Here is a 21,893-nt window from a genome sequence, read left to right as displayed (position 1 = left end):
GGCGGTGTCGAAGTCCGAAGCTGATTAAACGCGGCGGCCAGTCGGTGGCGGGCGTCGCGAGCGCAGCTCGCCGTTTCCGACAAACCGATTCTCCTCGACAGAGCCCGCCCCGCCGATATACTCGCGTTTCATCCCGGAAAAGGCCGCGACGGCCGAACTTTCCTCTTCTCCTCGCCGAAGAGGAAAGCGAGCGCGCTCGAGGCGCGTAGCACGTGGTGCGCCGCGCGCCTTCCGGAGGAACCCAAGAAGGTCAGACGGTCAACGACCTCCCGCCCTCCGTCAAGGTACAGGAATCCACCTGCGCGATAGAGAGAGAGAGAGAGAGAGAGAGAGAAAGAGAGACCCAACCGACTTTGCTCCGTCGGCCTTTGACGCCCCGGCCGTTGCTCAACCGACAATAATAACAACGGCCACGGTTTCCGGCGGAACTGCGCGTGCACGACGCCGACGGCCGAGGCGCGAAAAAGCGACGACGGACGTCATCGCCGCAGGGACTCGGCACAAAAGCGAATGGCAGAGGGGCGACTTGCCGGCGTGGCGCGGAGAGTGAACATTGCGTGCGTGCGTGCGTGCGTGAACGCGCGTGGGGGATCAGATGACGAACGAGCACCCGACGGCGGCGGCGGCGGCGAGGCGAGGAAGACGGCGAGAGGGAAGCTGTCTCGACGCCGTGCTATTTTCATCAGCACTCGCGGCTGGCCCAGATTCGACACGACCGCCGCGCCGAGTGCTTCGCGCCGAGATCGCCCGACTGCTGAACCGTGCCTGCTCGCGCTCGCTGCGGTCCCTCTCGCGCGTTCTCGGTACGTCGAGGAGCTCGCGGAGGAGGATGTGAGCCTGCGAGGACGCTGCGTAGAGCCCTGAGAGAGAAAGAGAGAGAGAGAGAGAGAGAGAGAGAGAGAGAGAGAGAGAGAGAGAGAGAGAGAGAGAGAGAGAGAGAAATCTTGAGTCGTAAGTCGTGCGATGCGCCGCGCCGCTAGGCCGTTCGCGCGCTGAGAGTGCCGAACTTCCGGGAGGTGTCCCGCGAGTGTGCGCGCGTGGAATGAAGATGTGACTTCCTGAGCGAGCGGCGCGCTCTCTGTGATCCTCCGGCTCTCGGCCGCCTCGCGTCACGCGACGACATTGTCTCTCGGACTCGACGGCAGCCGGTGGCGTGAGAGAGAGAGAGAGTGAGAGAGAGAGAGAGAGGGGGGGGAGGAAAGGCGGCTGATCGAGTCTTCGTTGCTCGCGAGGCTCTCCGCCACCCTCGGACTCCGCACGGAGCCCTCTCGCCGGATGACCGTGAGGTAAAAGTCGCCAAGGATCGAACGTGTGTCCTCGGGAGTACACGTGCCGCGGAGACACGCAGCTGGCCTTCGGAGAGACGAAGAGAATTCAATGTCCGGAAAAAGCCCAGCAGTAAGACGTAAGCGGCGAGAAATTGATCGATCGTCAAAATTGATTATTCTTATGACTCAGAAATGTTCGACTCTACTCCACTATAGTTTATAATTTAAACTATAGTGTGCAATATATAACGTACAGAGTGTATAAAAAGTACACCGGGACGGCGAAATATCTCGAAAACTAAGCATTTTAGAAAAAAATGTCAGACAAAAGTTGTATAGTTTCAAGAGGGACATAAAACAAAACTGTATCATTTCGTTTACAGATGGCGCCACACTCGAGATATTCGCTGATCGTTACTTTTCTCAAATGGAAATCCCCAAGTTTTTACTTATATCCTCTTTTTCTATCAATTAATTTCCACAGCATTTGTTTGAAACATTTTTTTTATTCTAATCCTGTCTAATCCGGTCTAATATTTTTTTAGATATTTGAGGAAAACTTGATAACTTTTTCAATATTTAACTCACGATATCTCGCTATTTGTTGGAAGAAAAAGTGGTACTAGACTTTTTACTCTGTTTGGTATTAAGAATATATTGTTACAATAGACTTTTGTTAATTTGATGATTTTGAAATTTCCAAGAGTCGAGAAGTTAACAAAAATCAGGGCGCTATTGTAACAATATATTTTTGAGACTAGAGTAAAATAGTCTAGGACTATTTTCTCTTTCGACAAATAGTTGGCGAGATATCGTAGACTAAATATTGAGAAAGTTACCAAGTTTTCATTAAATATCTAAACAAATATTATGCAAATAAAAAAATGTTCGAGACAAAAGTTGTTAAAATTGATAGGAAAAGATGATATAATAAAGAAAAATGAAGTTTCTACTTAAGAAAAGTGACGATCAAAAGTGAATAGTTCAAAAGTGGCGCCATCTGTAAACATAATGATATCGCCATATAAATGTCCCCCTTCAAATCAAACAACTTTTGTGTGAAACGTTTTTCTTTTATGTCTTTCGAGATTTTTGTCTGGTTTATTTAAAATGGGACACCCTGTATATTAATATTACATATATATAGAGTGCCCGGGATCTTTTAGAAACGAAACATTATGAAAGTTAATCACATCGAACTGAGAAAAAAGGTCACGTACCATTTTGTAAAACTTGCAATAGTTATTAAGTTATTAACGAAAATTAATTGAAAATGAGCACATCTAGAGGCTCTTTTAACTGATAACTTGAAAATTTGCGTACCTATTTGCAAAATGGTAAAGGATTTTTCTTTTCAGTTTGGACGCACGTTCGAAAATATTTCTTTTTCTTCACTTGACACTCCCTAATTTTTAATCGATAATTAGAAAAAAAAATTATTCAAATCAAAATATTCAAACACGATCTGAAAGAACAAGCCTTTAGAAGGCTTTAAAATAACGTATAAGACATTACAAAATGTCTTTTTCTTGGACAAATTTCCGTCGGAAAAAGCGCTACGAAATTATGCACCGACTCGACAATGAGGAAATTGTCTGGTCAAAATCGATTGTTCTCCTTACGATCCGAAAATAATTCAACTGCGGTTGGTTAATTTGCTTACTGCTTGCGTTTTTCTATGTGCGATCCGCTTTAAGGCCCGTACTCACCGAAAAACCGTAGTGGCGAGCAAGTGAACCGATCGGTTGAACATTTTCCGACCGTAAGGAGGATAGTCAATTTTGATGGGTCAGTTCCCTTACTGCCTACATCTTTTCTACACGCCGCTTAAGGGTTCATACACACAGAAAAATCCTACCGTTCTACCGTCAGCCGATGCAACGTACACTCGGCAAAGTCGTGACGCGCATATGAATGAAGCAAATTGTCGTCGCGCACGCAATGCAGCACGAGTTGCAAGTTCCTCAAGAACGATGGCGCGGGGGGGGGGGAGTTCCTCATAGAGGAATTTGGAGTTGAACTCGAGGCGTGCGCCCGTGAATTCGCTCTTGAGCTTCGCCGGGACTTTTTTTAGCTGCTACTCCCGCGTAGCAGCGGACTGAAAAATCCGTCGACGGTTTCCGCCCACGGTTTTCCGTTTGGCAGAGTCCACCTGCTTGCGCCACGCGCGCAGTTTCCCGTCGCCGTGAAACCGGTAGCGATTAGCCTTGTCTCTTACTTTCGTCGGGGCGATTTTACGACTTTCGGTTTCCTCCGAGAGCGCGCGTGTGCGAGCCGTATAAATTCGTCGATGTCGCTCGCGGATTATGCAATGCTCACTCTATTGTTCGCGAGACGCAGATCGCCGCTCGCTACCGACGACTCTCGTCTTCCGGAGAGAGATCCTCGTTCTCGCTGTCGTCGCCCGAGAGAGGCGTCTGACGGTGTGAGGAGATGTTTTCTTTCGGCGCTCTTTCGCGTTTTAGCGAAGGCGGATAAATGGGTCCTTGCGTCGCTCGCAGCCGGATATGGCTGTTCTGACTCTTGACCCGCGATTTCTCTCGTCCCGTCTCGTCTCGTCCCGTCTTCGTCGCGCACGATATGTGGCGTGTCTCTTGCTAATTGCACACCGACGAGCCGGCCGAGCCGTTCGTGAGTGTTTTTTTCCTTCGCACACTCATTCGACTTGATAATGCTCGGGCGTGAAGACGGGACGTTGAAAACAGATTTCGGGAGAAATACTGACGAAGTCATCACAAAGTTGAACGAGGGCAATTAAGAACTGTCTAGATGTGTGTGTTGAGTGAAGAAGTAGCGTTTATTAGTTAACCCTTTGAGGCAGGTATTTTTCAGAAAATCCGAATCACATGAAAATTTACATACGGGGTTCTCTGGTTTTCTAGGGTCGCTGATGACGAATCCGTTATCAGATTTTCGAAATTCAAGATGGCGGACGCAAAAATGAAAAAACGCGATAATTTCGGTGGCAATGGGTATTGTGGAGTGTTTGAAGTCGCTGATTACGAATCCGTTATCAGAATTTCAAAATTCAAGATGGCGGACGCAAAAATGAAAAACCACAATAATTTCGGTGACAATGGGTATTGTGGGGTTTTTGAAGTCGCTGATTACGAATCCGTTATCAGATTTTCAAAATTCAAGATGGCGGCCACAAATATGAAAAATTAACCAACCGGAAGACAATGTCAGATAAATATATTAGAATTCCATGATCCGCCAACTTGAATCTGCAATCTTGAACAATGAATTTTGGACCTCGGATTCGTAATCAGCGAGTTCAAAAACTAACCAGAGTACGATTGTAGCTAATTTAATAAAAATTCTATGATCCGCCATCTTGGAAAATTAATTTTGGAATTTGGACCTCAGATTCGTGATCAGCGACTCAAAAAATCCCCAAATCTTAATTTTGAGAAAAAAATTCACTCATAGTTTGTGGAAAATGATTTTTTTCTGTAAAAATGTGTATTTTTCACGCTTTATTTATGGTAAATGGACAACTTATGCAATACACTTTTCAATCTTTCATATATGTTCCCATATCATATAAGAAGCTAAAAAACGCAAAAAACCCAACAAGTATCCCTCAAATATGAAATATTTCATGAAAATGTGAGAATAAATAGGTGGTAAGTATACTTACCACTATGCCTCAAAGGGTTAAACGAAGCGAAACAACTCGGAGCCATAAAAAATTAATTAAGCGAAGATTTAAGTGTACTTTACCTTTGCTTCGCGCGCTAACGACGGCCGATCTAGATTCGATCTTCAGAAGATCGATTTTTACATCGGTTCCTCCAAACATTTCGACCCCGCTTGAATTCTCCATCAGACGAGATAACGTTGATAAATAATGCCGGTCGTGAGCGAGAATCTGTTTGCAGAAAAGTCGAATAGAAAAGGGTAGGGATGCCGATTTTTTTTCAAACGATTTAAAGATCGATTCGAATTCGAACACGGAGAAAAGAATCGATCTTTAAAAAACCGGTTTGTAAAGAATCGATTTCAGAAAATCGATTTGAATTGGTATGCATGTAAAGTGAACTACTCATATTAGAGTATACTATCTGTCAAATTTCTACACTCTAAAGTAGACCTCGTGCAATTCATATAAAGTTTAATATGAATTAAAGAAATTAAACAGATGGTACTCTTTTGGTTTTGTGTGTGTATATGTGTGACCAAAATAAGATAGAAAAAGATCTTTAAATTTTCATGCTAAGGATTTAATTAGTTCGATTAAACGTCAATCAAGGGTTTTTAACGTTATTAAATAAGAAATCACATTTACTATTATATGCATATGCATATGTATACAATGTATACTATTATACTATTATACGGAGTGGCTGTGATTGGTTCGCGCGTTCCGCTGAAAATTTTCGCCTATGGGACATCGGCCTAAAGGCAACATAAAATACATAGTGCAGCCATTGAGTGAGTTTAAATGTTACAACTAAAAGAATTTAAAAAAAACTATATTACTATATAACTATATTACTAGTAGAGACTGAAAGAATCGTGTTGGCGATTTTCAGAATTTACATAAGATCGATCTTTGAATTGATTCAGTCCCGGAAAATCGATTTGAAATCGATCTTTTAGACTGCAATTAATCGATCTTCGATTACATCGATTTAAAATCGGCATCCCTAGAAAAGGGTCAGTTGGAACAAATCAATTTTCCGGAGATCGAATCATAAAGTCGCGCATGGTGGTTCTCGATTCTGATTCGAGAAAAGGCAGTTTCTTCTCCCCTCTCCGAAGCGGAAACTTCCGCTCCGTTATCTCACGTTGTAGAGCGCCTCCGCGCTATTCTATCTGTACATATCTAACAGTCTATCGACAGAATCGCTACGGACACAAACGGTCCTCTCTCGTTTCGCGCCTCGCTCCGGCTGACCGGCGGCGCTCGCTCGCTCGCTCCCGCACGACGCAACTCTACAAATAGAATTTTGTTTACCGTGTGAGGGCAGCCGACGCATCATCGGTCTTGTGACAAGCCGCGGTGTGATGCTTTCGCGCGCCGGTGATGGACACGAGCTCGAAATATTCGATCGCTTTCGAAGTCGTCGCGGATCGTCTCTCGTCTCTGTCTAGTCGCGGGCGAGCGAGTGAGCGAGCGAGTGGAGGAAACTCTCGTCGTCCGTCGTATGCGAAACAACTCAGCCGCTTCGTTTGTTTCCACAACGTAGATGCGTATGTACATTCATATTACATACACCGTGCGCGATTGTGCTTCTGCACCTACATGCGCACGCGTATGTATGTGCGTGTTGTGTGTTTGTGCGTACGTGTGTTTGTGACAGCGGTGCGTGTTGTTTGCAAAACACGCACGCGATGATCTTCTGTATGAATCGCGACGTGAAAGAATTCCATTCGCGATGCAACGCATATGCACGCACACACACACACACACACATATGTGTGTGTGTGTGTGTGTGTGTGTGTGTGTGTGTGTGTGTGTGTATCGGTGTGTGTGTGTGTGCGTGCGTGCGTGCGTGTGTGTGTGTGTGTGTGTGTGTGTGTGTGTGTGTGTGTGTGTGTATATACACACATATATATATATATATATACATACACAGGGTATCCAAGATCTTTTGGGACTGAAAAATGGTGAAGATTAATCAAATCAAACTGAGAAGAAAAGTCAAGTATTATTGTGTCAAAATAGTTATGAATAAATTAAAATAAGCCACTTTGTATATACCGGGTGTCCAGGATCTTTTGGAAACAAAAAATTGTGAAGATTAACCGGATCAAACTAAGAAGAAAGATTATATACCATTTTGCAAAAATCGCAATAGTTTTTAAGTGAATTGAAAATGACACATTCGGAGGCTCTTTTAATTGATAACTTGAAAATTTGCGTATTTACATGCAAAATGGTAAAGGATTTTTTATTCAGAATGACCTAACCTACAATTATACGACGGCTATTATATCTAGGTAGAGTTTGTAGCAATAGATATGAGTATATTGAACTTTGAGCCCTGAATCTTGAATCTGTTGCTAGGCACAATAATCGTCATATAATTGTAGATTAGGCCATTCCGAACAAAAAAGTTCTTTACCATTTTGCAAATAAGTACGCAAATTTTCAAGTTATCAATTAAAAAAGCTGGATATGATCGTTTCAATCATTAATAACTATCGCGATTTTTGTAAAATGGTACATAACTTTTCTTCTCAGTTTGACTTGATTAATCTTGACAATTTTTCGTTTCCAAAATATCCTGTATATGTATAGTGGCTTATTTTAATATATTCATTCAAATATCTCGACAAATGTAAAAGATACGGAAAAAATGTTTCAGAAACAACTATATCATTTTGTTTATAGATGGCGTTACTCTCGAAATATTCACTGATCGTCATTTCGAAATCATCATGGCGCCGTCTGTAAACAAAACGATATCGCTCGCGTCTTGTGCCCACTCGCAAACCAAACGACTCTTGTCTCACACATTTTTCCGTGTCGTTTATATTTTTCGAGATGTTTGAACGGGTAAATCAAAATGAGTCACCCTGTATATATCCCTCCTTCGCGCATCGATACGCGTTCGCGCTCGTTTCCTCCCCTCGACGAGAAGTTAGCGGCGGTCCGCGCGTTCGCGCGAATTTTTCCTCTGCGCTGCCGATTATCGGCCAACTGACGCGCGACTGGCTGTTTTATTTCCGCCGGATTCGAGTAACAGCGCCGGGTTCCGCGAGAACGTGTGTGTGCGCGCGCCGCCGCAAAGCGCGGTGCAAAGTTCAAATCAGACACACATCGCCATGCTGTAATCGCACACGCGGGGTTCCCGCTTAAGTCCGCGCGAGCGTGCCCCAGCGAGTTTGCGCGCGTCGTTTTACGCGCCGCGGCCTAAGTAGGTTTGTAGGCTGCCTCTCGAGTTCGCTTCTCGCCCCGGGATCTCTTTTGTGAATCTAACGGTAATCCCTGCGCGATCTGCACCCACCTCGATTCGATTTTCAGAGGATCGATTTCCTTCCTCGAGAATACGCCTATTCGTCGGTTATACGCTGATGAATAAGTATACTGACAAGTAACACTATCTAACTGTCATTCACCAATCGGAATGAAACTTAGCACTCTTATAAGGCATTGAAAAATATTGAAAATCCGTTTTTATTTTTATTTTTCTTCAAATCGCTTTTTAATCCCTTAACTCGGTCGGAGGCAAATTGTACTTAATGGGCCAAAAACGCGTTGACACAAAGTGAGTCTGATCATAAAACTCGATATTCTAAGCATTTTTTGCATTGCTGAATCCGAATATATCAGAATTTCAAAATTGAGAATGGCAGATCCAACGTAGCTGACACCAATTTCGAAAAATCAACATATTTTTGTAAAACTCGGTATTCTAATTTTGAAATTTCGATATCATATTCCGATTCAGTGTCCCAAAAAAATCTGAGGATACCGAGTTTTATGAAAATATGTTGACTTCTTTTAATTGGTGTCCGCCATTTTTAATTTTAAAATTTTGATATATTCGGATTTAGCGACCCAAAAAACCTTAGAATACCGAGTTTTATGACCATCAGAGTTACTTTGTGTCAACGCATTTTAGTTACACAAGGTACAATTTGCCTCCGACAGTTAAGGGAGTAAAAAGCGTTTTGAGGAAAAATAAAAAACGGATTTTCAATATTTTTCAATGCTTTATAAGAGAGCAAAGTTTCATTCCGATTGGTGAGTGACAATTGGGTAGTGTTACTTTGTGAGTATGATATTAGGAGTGTGATTTGGTTTTGAAGAGTCTTTTTCTCAAAAACGGGTTCATTTAAATAAGATAACGAAGGAATACCTTAGTCAAAATATCTTCCTTCGTTTTTTACAACTTTTCCCCATCTTTCTGGCAAGAGACGTATTCCGCGACGATAAAAAGGTTCTTCTTTAGAGTCGATCCAATTTTCAACAAATCTTCGCACAAGTTTCAAGTTATGAAAGTGTGTACCCTCTAGAGAACATGTTGCATCGACCGGAACAAGTGATAATTGGATGGAGCAATGTCTGGAGAATATGCAGGATGTGGTAAGACTTCCCACTCCAGCTCTAATAGCGTTTGCTTCACTGATAATGCAACATGGGGTCGAGCATTGTCGTGAAGAAGGATTACTTTGCGTCGTTTACTCGCAATTGGTGATCATTTTTGGTCCAATGCTCGCTTAAATTTGTATAATTATTGTCGATAACGATCAGCGGTGACAGTTTCATTCGGATTTAACAGTCCATAGTACACAATATCTTTTCGATCCCACCAAATATACAGCGATATCTTTAAGCCGTGAATATTGCGCATCGAAGTGGATGTTGCTGGTTGGATTGGATCAACCCATGATTTTTTCATTCAGGATTATCGAAATAGATCCGTTTTTCATCCTCAGTAACAATTCGATACAAAAATCTCTTCATTTTTTGTCTGGCGATCAACAAAACGCAAATGTTCAACCGGTTCGCAATGGCATTTTCCGATGATTGATGTGGAAGCCATTTTCCTTCATTGTGAGTCTTTCCCATATCATGTAAACGTTTAGCAACTGTTGTACAATCAACACTTAATATTCTGACAAGTTCTGAAGTGAATCGTGCTAGATTTTCGTTCAATAATGCCTGCGAATCTGCATTTTCAAGCGTTTTTGCTTGTTCCGATATTTGTCGTTAACATTCATCACTTTTGAATCGTCTAAACCAATATTTATATGTCTCAATTGATGAAGCAACATCACCCGTAAGTTTTCCACCACTGAATTCTATAACCTTCAGCCGTTGTTTTCTTCTGATTAAAAAATAAAAACAACGCATATCGAAGATATTTTTTAGGAAGCTCCATTTTTAAAATGGATATCAAAACGATTTTTACTGCGTCTATTGTTAGTAAATGACTAAATATCATGGGTTAATATTAAGAAACAATAGCTGTGATTGGAATGTCTTCGAGAAAGGTGAGGTTAGTGCCATCTCTTGCAATACTCTCAAAACTAAATCACACTCTTAATAGTAACATAATAAATAATACAAAAATAAACAGCGTAATGATAAAATTGATATAGCCGAGAATTGTTATGTATGAATGTATTTGTTTATCAATATTGTCTGTATTCAACAATTGTAACGCAAACAGGTTCATCAACATTTGAAAGAAGCGACTAAAAATTCGATTCTTTCCTGCTTGAGTTTTGTATGAAACGCGATTGAGTTCTCCATTAAGATAACTAAGCTATCTGCGAGTAACGTTATCACTAAACGTTCGTGAAAATTACGTCAATAAAAAAAAGAAACGAATAATTAAGTTTCTTTAATTCTTTGGCAACAAAATATTTTCCCAAGTAGCAAGATGACATTTAAAGATCTCATTATGCGTCATTAAGACGTTTTTAACGTCATTATAACGTCATTTTGCTACCTGGGTTATCTTCTAAAGAAACAAGATAAATGAAATTAAGTGGCGTTAATATCTGGCATTAAATTTATCAATCGAATTTGGAACGCTCCGATCGCCTTTGCAAAAGGTTGATTATCCAGGGGTAAACGAAACAACATCGATGAACGAATACCGGTCATAAGTAAGAAATGATTTGCACAAAGATCGATTTCTGGAGTGCGTCTGGCAAGTACGTCTTCGACACACTTGTGAGGGCAACAAGCTGCTTTGCAGCTGTTGTAAAATCCGCAAGTCTGTTTGGTTAGACTCGGCCAGAGGATCGAGAACACGCGACAGTCGGAGATGTGCGAATTTTGCGACAGCTCCAAGCGGCATTTTTCGCCGATGGGGGGCGGCGCAGCCCTTCGTGCGTGTCGCCCGCTGCAAAATTCGGTATAATATTGTAGGAAAATAAAAAAAGAAATATATTTTCTTTATATGGAGTACAGAAGCGACAGAGGACGGGGCAACGCTAAAGTTACGTCTGTCTCTTCTCTTCAAACAAAATTGCGCACCTCAGCGCCACCGCGGCGACTTCTCCAAAACACGAAGCAAGGACGAAATCAACCATAGACTTCTATATATAAGCTAGACTGAGAACTTCCATTGGTTTTCATGTATAAAAGTGACTCTTATGTAAAATATAAAATCGTGTTCACATGCATGTTGCAAGATCCCGTTAGTATTCTATATATTGAATAAACATTGAATGTGACGTTGCAAGAGGAAATATTAAATATATAAATATTAACATTTTTTGGAATAAAAATGCCTGTACGGTGCAGTTAGATTCCTTTCGGGATTTTGCAATGCGCATGTGCAGAATTTTAATACCTATTTTTAAGGGACATGTTAAAGAGACCAGTTATCGGTCTAGTGCAAGGTTTCCCAACCTTTTTTGTATTTTGCATCCTTAAAAATTTATTGACCTTCGCACCCCCTACAAAAAAATCATTCATATGTTTTATGATAAAAATTAGATGTTAGGGTTTTAAGATAAGAATTTAATTTATAATGATTTATTATTACATAGTATTGTTTTATAGAAATTAACTATCATTTTAATATTATAAATTATTATCCATGGTATTAAGCTTCGCGTAGTGATATATAATGAATATATATGAGCGTAAAGAATACGTACGTAAAAAATATATAATTTTAGTAACATTTTTTTAATTTGATGGTAAAAATGCCGGATTATTCCAGAATTCATCTTAATCATTATCAATTACCATCAATTTTTCCTCACATCCCCAAGAATGTTCGTTCGCACCCCCAGATGGTGCGAGCATCCCTGATTGAGGACCCCTGGTCTAATCTATAATATAGAAGTCTATGGAACCAACCGTCACAGCGCTCGCTTTAGCGCGCAAGAAAGATCTTCCAATAATATAAAATAAATGAAATCTTGCTACTTCCTACAACATTATCGAGTGACTGCATGGCGTGTGTGTGCGTGCGTCAATCGTCACGCGGACGACACGAGGAACTTCTCTCGAGGAAGACTCGTGACTCGCACGTATCAGTGATTCTCTTCGCGAGTGTGAGACCCTTGAATCGCGCCGTCCAAAGCGAGGAAGGACGTTGCTCGAAGTTGAAAAATTCGATCGCCAAGTTTCGACGCGGTGTAAAATATGAGCGGAGCGCGACGACGACGCCGACGCCGACGCCGTCGTCGTCGTCCTCTTCATCGTCGTTGCCGTCGTCGCGGCCGCGAGTGTCGTCACGGCGGACTCGACCTTGGCGGTGGCACGCGGAGCGTAAAGTCCGCTCCTCTCGTGGCTCGGCGTCCCTTGCCAATTATTTCGGTTATTCCGGTACGTACGCGCGGCCGAATGTCGGTCGGTCGGTCGGTCGCACTTTTTTCCCCATCAGTCAAACGCGCTCACGTCGCATATCGACAGCGGCGTTGCGCAAAGGGGAGCTTTCGCAAATCCGTCCGGACGAAGAGCGAGAGGTCGTCGTTAGGTTGCTGCAACTACGTCGCGCGGTCTGTCAAACGCCGCGCATAGTGAGGCCAGATGATATTTTTTTGGTTCAAACAGTTCTCTAGAGAACTGAATTTCCAATCGATCATCGACACACCGATGGATGAGGTTGATCCTGAATAAATTCCAAAGAGATCTGTCTAGCCGAGATCTTTTGAAAAAAATTATTGGTTCAGGGTTCGTGGGTTTTCAGGGTTTGTCTTAAAAGTTTCGAGGCTCGAACTTAATGTTTTATAGCTGAATATTATTCAACGTCGAGTATTATTAGGTTCTCGAGCTATGGCTAGATTGGGTTCTTGGATTATTTGGGGCTCTTAATGTATGTACGGCTTCGTGCATCCACGAGCTAAAAAGTTCGCGGATTGACAGATTCCTAGGTTGATGGGCTTAAGACTCAAAATCCCTCGGTTTTGTCTATATTTCATGTTTTTGTATTTCGGGCACACGAGTTTTGGGTTAATGGGTTTCTGCTTCAGAATCGATAAATCTCAAAGTGTCTGTTGATTGCTTTCATAGTTTCAATCCGCTGAATACGCTATTAGATAGAAATAAATGTCGAATAATGAGTGTTTCACAAGTTTCTCGCGTTTAACGATAATTTTTCCTCTCTTGGGGCTAGAAATCCGAGAAAAAACATTTTTTTTTTAATTGTGCCAAGACAGATCTCTTGGGAATTCATTCAGGATCAATCTCATCCATTGATGTGTCGATCGGTTGGGAATTCAGGTCTCTACAGAATTTTCAAGCAAAAACTGTCATCTGGCCCCACTGTGTGCGCCGCCTCGCTCTTCCCGGCCAGGCTTGGCATGGAATGACGCGAAGGAAATACCGCGCGACCTGCGTGACATAACGCGCTGCGCCGCGCCGCGCCGCGGTGGCGGCTTTATATATGCATGAAGCTCCCGAGAAATGATCTCGGGGCACGTTCGTCGCACGTGCGAGCGAGCGACTTCGGCGGCGCCACGTCGAGCAGGTCGCTTTGATTCGTCGCGTCTATTCAGATGGGAAAGACATTGAATAGACATATGTCGCGCGCGGGCAAATTGGCATCGGCCGCGCGACTTTCGGCTATTACCTGTCGCGACCGCCGAGGGCTCTCTCGCCGTTGTTGGGAGTCGCGCGAGTGCAGCGAGGGGGGACGCAGGTAGCCCGGAGAAGAGAGGAGAGGAAAAGAAAAGAAAAGAAAAGAAACGAACGATCGGGTGGTCGCGCGCGCGAGCCGCAGGATTTCGCGACACCCTGTGAACGTGGGGGTGTGTATCGTTGCTCGTGCCGCCATTGATGTGTGTGATCTCGTCTCTGTTGCAGTTTCCTGGTGAGTGCATCCTCACATACATGGAGTTTCAGTTGGATAGCGCAGAATACTGCCAGGCTCAACACAAATAGAGAGATACGCCCGCACTCTCGCTGAGGACTATTAGGTACTGTTGAAGCGAGCAGAGGGAGGGTTATAGACACGTCTCGGAGAGAGAAGAAAGGTGGACACACGTTGAAGTAGAGAATTATCACACACACATACACACACACACTCACTCACTCATTCACTCACTCATTCATTCACTCACTTACACACACACACACACACATATACACACGGACACACGCTCTCACATACACAGCCGGGGGGAGCTGGAAACAGAAAAGGCATCAACTAGTCATCACGCAAGGCGTAGGAGAATTTTAATAGAAACAATTATTAATTTACATTAGTAGATGCAAGCATCGTAGTTACTGAGCGCACCTGTCACACGGGAGCACCCAGTGCCAAATAGGTGAGTGAGGGTATCCTCGTCGTCTCCGAGGAGACTGAGCTCCGTTTTGAGAGATACGAGGAGAGATTAGCGGCGCCGTTATCTCGCTCTCGACGTGTCGAGAGCATTGAGAAAGTAAGAGCGCGGCTCACTCCGCGGCGTGTAACCGCGTTGTTCTTCTTTCAGATAATCTTCCGAGTCATAGTCGAAAGTCTCTCAAGTGGGAAAGAGTAAAGCGCATATCAACACCGCCTAATGTAACGTAGCCCTTACCCTTTCGGCGAGATTCGCATCCCGACAACCTCTCTCGAAGTCTACATGTAAACCCACGGTTCTGTCCTCTGTAAAAAAATAAGGGATAATTCTTATTAGTTAAATGAGAAGCAACTTTATAAGACTGACATTTAATGGGCTAAGTTGTCAAATCCAGCCTTTGTCGCTTCGTATAGTGTGGCACACGTACGAGACTCGAAGAGACAAGTTCTAAGATCTTTTAAGAGTTAACAACAATAAGGGGAGATAGATATATTATACAACCATCTGCCGTTAAGAAGGAAATGAGCAACATGAGGGTGAAGGATATCAGGCCGGCGCCCGCCGAAATTGAATACAAAAACATGAAGTTCCTCATCACCGATCGGCCCAATGATCAAACCATCCATACTTTTATTCAAGTAAGTCAGCCCCCTCTCCGCGGGAACGCTTTCGTTCTCAGGACTATACAACAAACTATATAACGTTGTCTGTCTTCTCCACAGGAACTGAAAAAGCACAATGTGAAGGAGGTGGTGAGAGTCTGCGAACCAACGTACAAAGTCGAAGAACTTAAGTCGGAAGGGATCAATGTGATAGATTTGGTGTTTGATGACGGTACATTCCCGCCTAACGAGGTAACGTATTCTTATACGCGTATGAGAGAGGGGAAGTGAGAGAGAGAGAGAGAGAGAGAGAGAGAGAGAGAGAGAGAGAGAGAGAGAGAGAGAGAGAGAGAGAGAAAGAGAAAGAGACAAAGAGATCAACACTTCAACTTGCCAAAACATTTCAGGTGGTGGATGAATGGTTCGAATTGCTGAAAAATCGATTCCGGGAATCGCCTGACGCGTGTGTAGCAGTACACTGCGTCGCGGGTCTCGGCAGAGCACCAGTCCTGGTAGCGGTGGCTCTCATTGAACTCGGGCTTAAGTTCGAAGATGCCGTTGCCCTAATCAGGGAGTAAATAGCTTTTGCACATCTTTGTCGTCCACGCACATTGGACTCTGTCTACTAGGCGCGCGCGGATTAATCACCTTGTGTGTGTGTGTGTGTGTTTCCAGGAAAAGACGAGGCGCCATAAACGCGAAGCAGTTGACTTTCCTTGAGAAGTATCGTCCCAAGTCTCGATTGAAGATTAAGAACGGGCAGAAGAACTCCTGCTGCATCCAGTAGACGGAAGGATCTCTCTTCGAAGAGCGGAAGACAGAAAAGTCACTAATTCACGATTGATATAGGTTTTGACGTCTGGCAACAAAAACCGGTATATTGTAGCGAATCTGTTTTGAATGGCCTATCAATGGAAATGCAACCGTGATGAAGAACTGCAACTTGCCAGTTGCGAACAACCAGCCGCAATTTTGAGGCACATTCTGTCTGTCCAATTATGTATCTTGAGACGAGCCGTTAACACGTGAATTGCTTCAAATTGTTGCTGTGTTTCCTTTTATGAAAAACCTGTATTTATTTTTGATACTTAATCGATATTGATCGTAATAAGACAGAAGTTAAGCTTTAAAACTGTGTAATAACTATTAACTTTAAAATATTCGCCAGTCATTATTATTGCTACTCTCGCTCGCTCGTGCGTAAAATACGAATCGCGACACCAGATTTTTACTCACACGCATTGTTCATTATACGCTTCCCCTCCAATGTGGCGAACGAAAAGTTCATTGTGTAAATCATCGTTGCAAGCTTGTGATCGATTTATATTGGAGAAATTTCAATCATAACTATATTGTAAACGGCTAATATATGTGATGTACGAATCGCGGCTCTTCGCTTAATTTTTCTTTTTCATCTTTTTATCATCATCGATAATTATACATTGTGTTTGAGGAAGTAGGAAATGTAGGATATTTCTAATTTGTAGGATTTTTAACAAACCGTTAGAAAATTACTGTTAAGATTACATTGAGTGATTACGGTCTACATTTCCAGATAAGCGTAGCCAAGAGACAAATACCCCATTATGAGGAAACCATAGAATTCTTTTTCTTTTTACAAAGCATGTGCAAAAATGACTCAAAGACATCCGAAGTGGAACGTTAGACTCGAATTTCTTTTTCGTCTCAAAAAAAAGGGGGGGAGTACATCTTGACTACCTGATCACTCTTTGGAAGCGTCTTATAAAAATCTATTTTTTACAAAATATGTTTAGAATAAAAAGGAGCTATATATGTATACATGCGCATTTTTTTAAATGTCTAACATATGTATGGTTTTGATATAACGTATCGGTCGCAGCTTTGTAAGACGAACGGACACGATCGATGTCACAATTATTTTTACGATGAATCAGGATCAGCCTCACAGCAACGAGGAGTTGTGAATCTTGCGATGTAAACATGCGCTGTGCCAAGTGCTGGGTGCTAAGTTTGCGAAACGCGTGACATTGCAAATCTGCCGAAAATTTCTTTTTTTTTTTTTTTGCCGCTCCTGCGAGTGGTCACGAGGTTGAGTCCACGGCTAATATTAACTTTTGTCAACACAATACAAATTGCAGAGAGAGAAACACAGTCGATGCTTGGTTTACTTGTATACATACACACACGTGTAGATATAGATACGTACATCTGTCAAAACAAATGTACTTTTCCTTTTTTAATATTCTCGAATACACGCGAATTGTAGTAGCGAGGCGCGTTTTTCAGATCTTTCGAAAATATAACTCGCGCGAGCGTTCTTTAAAGATTCGTCCACAGATTTAAAGAACGCACGAAGAGAACGCGTTGTCACGTGCGTGTATTGCGTTGCATTTCCAATGGCATGCCGAACCGCTGATGGATGTTCTTAACTCTTATTGGACTTGGAATCTGCGTTAACTTGAACGACGAGCACACGAATAACTCGAGAATAATGAGAAACTAACGCGAGGTAAAAAAAAAAAGAAAAAAAAACAGAAAAGAAAAAAGAATCACACTCCAGAGTTGTATATCACGTTTATCGTAGCTCAACGACAATTTCACCAAAATGTTTGCATATCTATTATATATGAACTTTTTAGTGCGGAAACAAAGGGATAGATTTTTCAATCTGACACAAGCATTTTATGTGAAAGCCATCGTCGTCTTCTATTTTGGTAAAATTGTCAATGACGCTATACGCCACACTAAACTGTGTTCAAAGGATAGAAAAAGAAATTCACTCGTAAACTAATAACGAATATAATAACTTAGAAAACATTTCGCCCGGCGTCTGCCGATTTCACGTGAATGTACGCACTTTGTAAACGAACCGATGCGCCGCCGCCATCTTCGCTTCCGACTGTCTCTCGCGCCGTCCGACAACAATAGACACGCGCCGAAAATGGTTTCTCCGACGATTACGCGGCGATGATCAAGCTTTGCTTTTGCGTACACACATACATACACCATGCTATGTTCGACCCCAACCGTGTTGAATCGTCGCGGTTACCGGCACCGGCGCGCGGTCGTATCTCCAGAGCGCAGCGACTCATCGTCGTCGTCGCATTATTTTCTTTTGACCGGCAATATTCACCTTTTATTCCGCAAGACACGACCGATCGACGTTCAGTTATCCGGTGGACAGCGAGCAATCCATCTCTCCTCCGCAAAAGCGCCTTTTCCGATTGCCGTGCGTGTGTTTTTATAACGGGTGACGACACACGATTGTGTATACAACGGAGTACATTCACGCGCTACGATCGCAGATACTCGGATTGAAATCTAAATCTGGTACATCTCCTTTTTTGTAATATTAAAAAATTGCAATATTTTTTACCAGAGGATGGGACGAGGGGATATTCGTAGAAAAGAAAAAAAGATGATCCAACCTTAGATACAAAAGTAACATTACTCTTTATTATTCACTCCTAATTTAATTACGATAATTAAAAAGCAATTGGACACGCGCGTCTTCTTTTCCGATATATCGAGCTCCCCCCTTTTTCAAACAGGCACGCCCCGACATCGTGCGGGAGGGTAGGCGTGGCCTCGAAAGAGACAAGTTACCATGCAATGATTTTCATCATTTAGCTATTGCTTTTGCACACATCGATTCACTTCTTCAAGACGTGTAGTTAATCCGATAAATAACTATAAATGTAAAATGTCTTCTTTTTTTTCTCTCTCCTCTTCTCTTTTCTTTCATATCTGTGATAGGTTTTTCCTCGTGTGCATAAAGAAGGCGCAGACTGAGAGAAATAGTGTAGAGCGACAATTGCGATGTTGAAACTACTGTGATGCTAAGTGTAAATGCTTGCGCGGTCTCCTGTGTAGAAAATTATGCACGTTGCTGTTTCGTTCGGAAAGTTGAATGTTAAATTGCAATTTAACAGGTTGAAAAATCACATACTTGTGCAATAATGCTATTTATAAACGATATACATACGAGAGCGTGGAATGTTGTTTCTCTCGAAGAAATGAATCGAATCGCTGCTGCAAAAACGTTAACAATCGCTCGAAGAAACGTAATTGCATAAATGAATCTTTCTTTTCTCAATAGCTACTTGATGATCTCGATAATACGATAATTTTACGCGCCGATAAAAACCTTTTTGCGTTTAATTACACGTTCAATGTGAATATTCGAAGCAAGAACAATTTAGATAGCAAAGAAATCCTCTATTTTGAACCGACGTAATAAAATAAGAACAATCACTCCCTACAAATTGATTATACAAAAGAAAAGAAAAAAAAAAAGGAATAAAAGTAACGAGTTAGCGCAATTTAAATGAACGTTGCTTTACTGTTTTAATTTCACGATGCAATTTCTCCTATACCCATTACTACTACGATTTACCTTTAATTAAATTTAACAAACGCTCGTTTTATTACATTGTAAATGTCAGTGATGAAATAAAACAGAAAGGAAGTTGTTTTTTTTTGTGAGAAAATAAAGAACGATGTTTTATAACGATTCTTATACTCTGATGTATGCTGTGAAAATAAAGTTTCTAATTTTATTTCAGCGAAACAAGTATAGCGCGCGCATCTTATTCTCTCATACAATCAAGATACGTACATTCGTCGCCGCAGAATATTGGGTATGCATGTACACGCACCAGACGTATTTGTAGTTTACTTCTCCGGGTTCATTTCGTGTGCAGTTTTATTTGTCTACATAAACATATCGCCGAAGAATCGCGGAGGTCGCATGTGATCGTCTCCGGGTCTGTGACGAGGTGGCCTTATCGGGTCCAGATCAGGCGGGCCGAACGGATCGAATCTCGCACCAGGTGGCACCGCACCTCTAAGAGGAAATACATGTGCGGTCTAAATGAAGCTTCCATATCCAAATTCGAAATGTCAAGTCAGGTCTACATACACCGGCAATCTCCCAGGAACTCCTAGAGGATCGTGCAAATCAGCAGGTGTACGTCTTTGGAAAGGATCAAAAATCATACCGCCGCCGTTTCCACCTGGATACAGATCAGAGACACCGATAGTTCCAGGTTCAGGTGGACTACAAGGAATGAATTAGACCACTTTATATCGTAGAATTATTGCAAAATTGTACCCATTAATTGAACAATGATACCATTGTTAAAGTTAACATTGGTAAGGTTAACATTGTTCAATTTACAAAAGTAAATGTAATTCTGTATTTGAAAAAATCAATATAGCTGTGTTTTAAATTGAGATTATACCAGATTCATAATATATAACTGGAGAATCAAGAAGTATCAACTTAAGCGCAAGCATTAATTTAATGTCAAACTAAGCGCAAGCTTAATTTAATGTCATTACCGCTGTACAGGCTGTATTGGCTGCCGCCAATCGAGTTCCCGTGGATTTCGAATTCTTGACGACAATGAAAAATCCACAACCTCGCCTGTGTTTGTTTGGGTTGCTGTTTCCACAGTATTTTCCAAATCAGTCAGCGTCAATTTACATACTGGTTTCAAAAATTCATTGCGTAACTGATGCAACAGTGCTTCATAACATGGTATCATAGTTTCTAGAGATCCATCTAGTGTAGTTACAGTTTTGTCAATTGGGAATGCAGTGTTGGAAATAGTATCATTGTCAAGTTTCTGCAAGAATAATATCAAGTAACATAACATACTACAGATACAAAACACATAATTGCCATAGACTTGGTGGTAAATTAATCTCAATTTTATCATAAAGTTATTGCAAATTACCGCGAGATTTATAAGTATTTCATCGTCTGATTTGATCCCACAGAGTAAATACAATGTATTATTTTTGACATAACGTAACGCATAGCTGGGACCAGTGTTCCACTCTTTTGGAAGTAATTCTGATCCCTTGTCTGACATGTTAAAAACATTCTGCAAAATACACATTCAGATATTACTTTTACAAAATAACTGATATTTATAGCAGGTTAGAGTCACTTAAAACATTAAAATTATTCTACAATACGTGTTGAAAGCTGTAAGCCGTACGAACTGACCAATTATAGCCGATTATTTTTGTAATAATCGACTGTGATTCGCCAATTCTTACGGCTTACAACTTACGACACATATCGTGGAATGACCTTTAAGAAAACATGGTATGAGTATGAGAAAACATGGTATAAATAGCAGAAAAAAAGCATGAAAGAGGATACTTTAGATAGAAACATAGTAATGGGAAGGTATAACGTAAACTATCAATTTTATTATGAGATGTGATTTTAACAACGTTTTAATCTATCTCGAAACTCACATTATCTCCGATGCCAATACAACGAAGTCCACACTTGACCAAGTACCAATGCACAAATAAGATTAATATGTCTTCTTTTTTCTGGATCTCATTATGATACAATTTATGAAAGGCCTCAAAGCCAAATGTATCATTCACGTTTGCCATTATGACTGAATGTGACTCTCACTGAAAGATTAGTTGCAAATTTTCCGAGTATACGCCATTATTACTGAGCTCTCATACTGCGTTCCAAAATGCATTGACAGTACTAAAGTCAGCGGCACACAGTGGTTGCGTTCAGAAAACTAAGCGCTCACTGAGCGCTTAGGAACTATTGGTCCTTAAGCCAGCGGCACACGGTGCTTGTTTTCGTGCTAGATTGCTTGCTGGATGAAAATACTGCGTTGTGATTGGTGCATTTCCATCCATCTTCGGAAATGTACCAATCAGAACGCAATATTCTCATCTAGCAAGCAATCCAGCACGAAAACAAGCACCGTGTGCCGCTGGCTTTAGATCCTTACATTCAGACCAATAATGTTGACGAATTACTTTAACCTTCGATATCTCCTAAACG

General features: G+C 41.8%; 2 protein-coding genes across 14 annotated transcripts in view; one reads left to right on the top strand and one right to left on the bottom strand.

Moving 5' to 3' along the window:
• LOC105187285 (protein tyrosine phosphatase type IVA 1) overlaps positions 1-19,389 on the top strand; it is a 45,075-nt gene extending 25,686 nt beyond the window's left edge. Inside the window, exons 1-7 of one of the 13 annotated variants that reach the window (XM_025304578.1) lie at positions 6,301-6,467; positions 13,999-14,111; positions 14,404-14,462; positions 14,628-15,115; positions 15,200-15,331; positions 15,487-15,653; positions 15,755-19,389. In XM_025304578.1, the coding sequence (XP_025160363.1) occupies positions 14,999-15,115; positions 15,200-15,331; positions 15,487-15,653; positions 15,755-15,866 (528 nt within the window). In that variant the 5' untranslated portion in view covers positions 6,301-6,467; positions 13,999-14,111; positions 14,404-14,462; positions 14,628-14,998 and the 3' untranslated portion in view covers positions 15,867-19,389. Of the gene's footprint in view, positions 1-924; positions 1,406-6,300; positions 6,468-13,693; positions 13,835-13,998; positions 14,463-14,627; positions 15,116-15,199; positions 15,332-15,486; positions 15,654-15,754 lie in introns of those variants that run through there. The other 12 variants (XM_025304577.1, XM_011148013.3, XM_011148010.3 and 9 more) reach the window with 12 other exon arrangements.
• A 201-nt stretch (positions 19,390-19,590) lies between these two features.
• On the bottom strand, positions 19,591-21,589 carry PI31 (Proteasome inhibitor 31 kDa). Its single transcript, XM_011148004.3, has 5 exons — positions 21,335-21,589; positions 20,803-20,952; positions 20,405-20,691; positions 19,983-20,120; positions 19,591-19,907 (listed from the first exon to the last, which is right to left on the bottom strand). Exons 1-5 carry the CDS (start codon positions 21,479-21,481, stop codon positions 19,775-19,777), a joined length of 855 nt encoding a protein of 284 aa, XP_011146306.2. The 5' UTR covers positions 21,482-21,589; the 3' UTR covers positions 19,591-19,774.
• Between the last annotated feature and the right edge of the window lie 304 nt (positions 21,590-21,893).

This window comes from Harpegnathos saltator, unplaced genomic scaffold (genome assembly GCF_003227715.2).
Source record: "Harpegnathos saltator strain DR-91 unplaced genomic scaffold, Hsal_v8.6 scaffold627, whole genome shotgun sequence".
NCBI classification, from domain to species: domain Eukaryota; kingdom Metazoa; phylum Arthropoda; class Insecta; order Hymenoptera; family Formicidae; genus Harpegnathos; species Harpegnathos saltator.
Note: the sequence above shows the minus strand (reverse complement) of the source record. Positions and strands in the feature narration are given on the sequence as shown.

Bases quoted from the DNA above. Each gene is read 5' to 3' on its own strand.
- PI31 (XM_011148004.3), bottom strand. From the start codon at position 21,481: ATGGCAAACGTGAATGATACATTTGGCTTTGAGGCCTTTCATAAATTG. The intron at 20,692-20,802 runs GTAATTTGCAAT...TTATTCTTGCAG, and splicing joins AAATACTTATAAATCTCGCG to AAACTTGACAATGATACTAT. The intron at 19,908-19,982 runs GTATGTAGACCT...ATTTCCTCTTAG, and splicing joins GTTCCTGGGAGATTGCCGGT to AGGTGCGGTGCCACCTGGTG.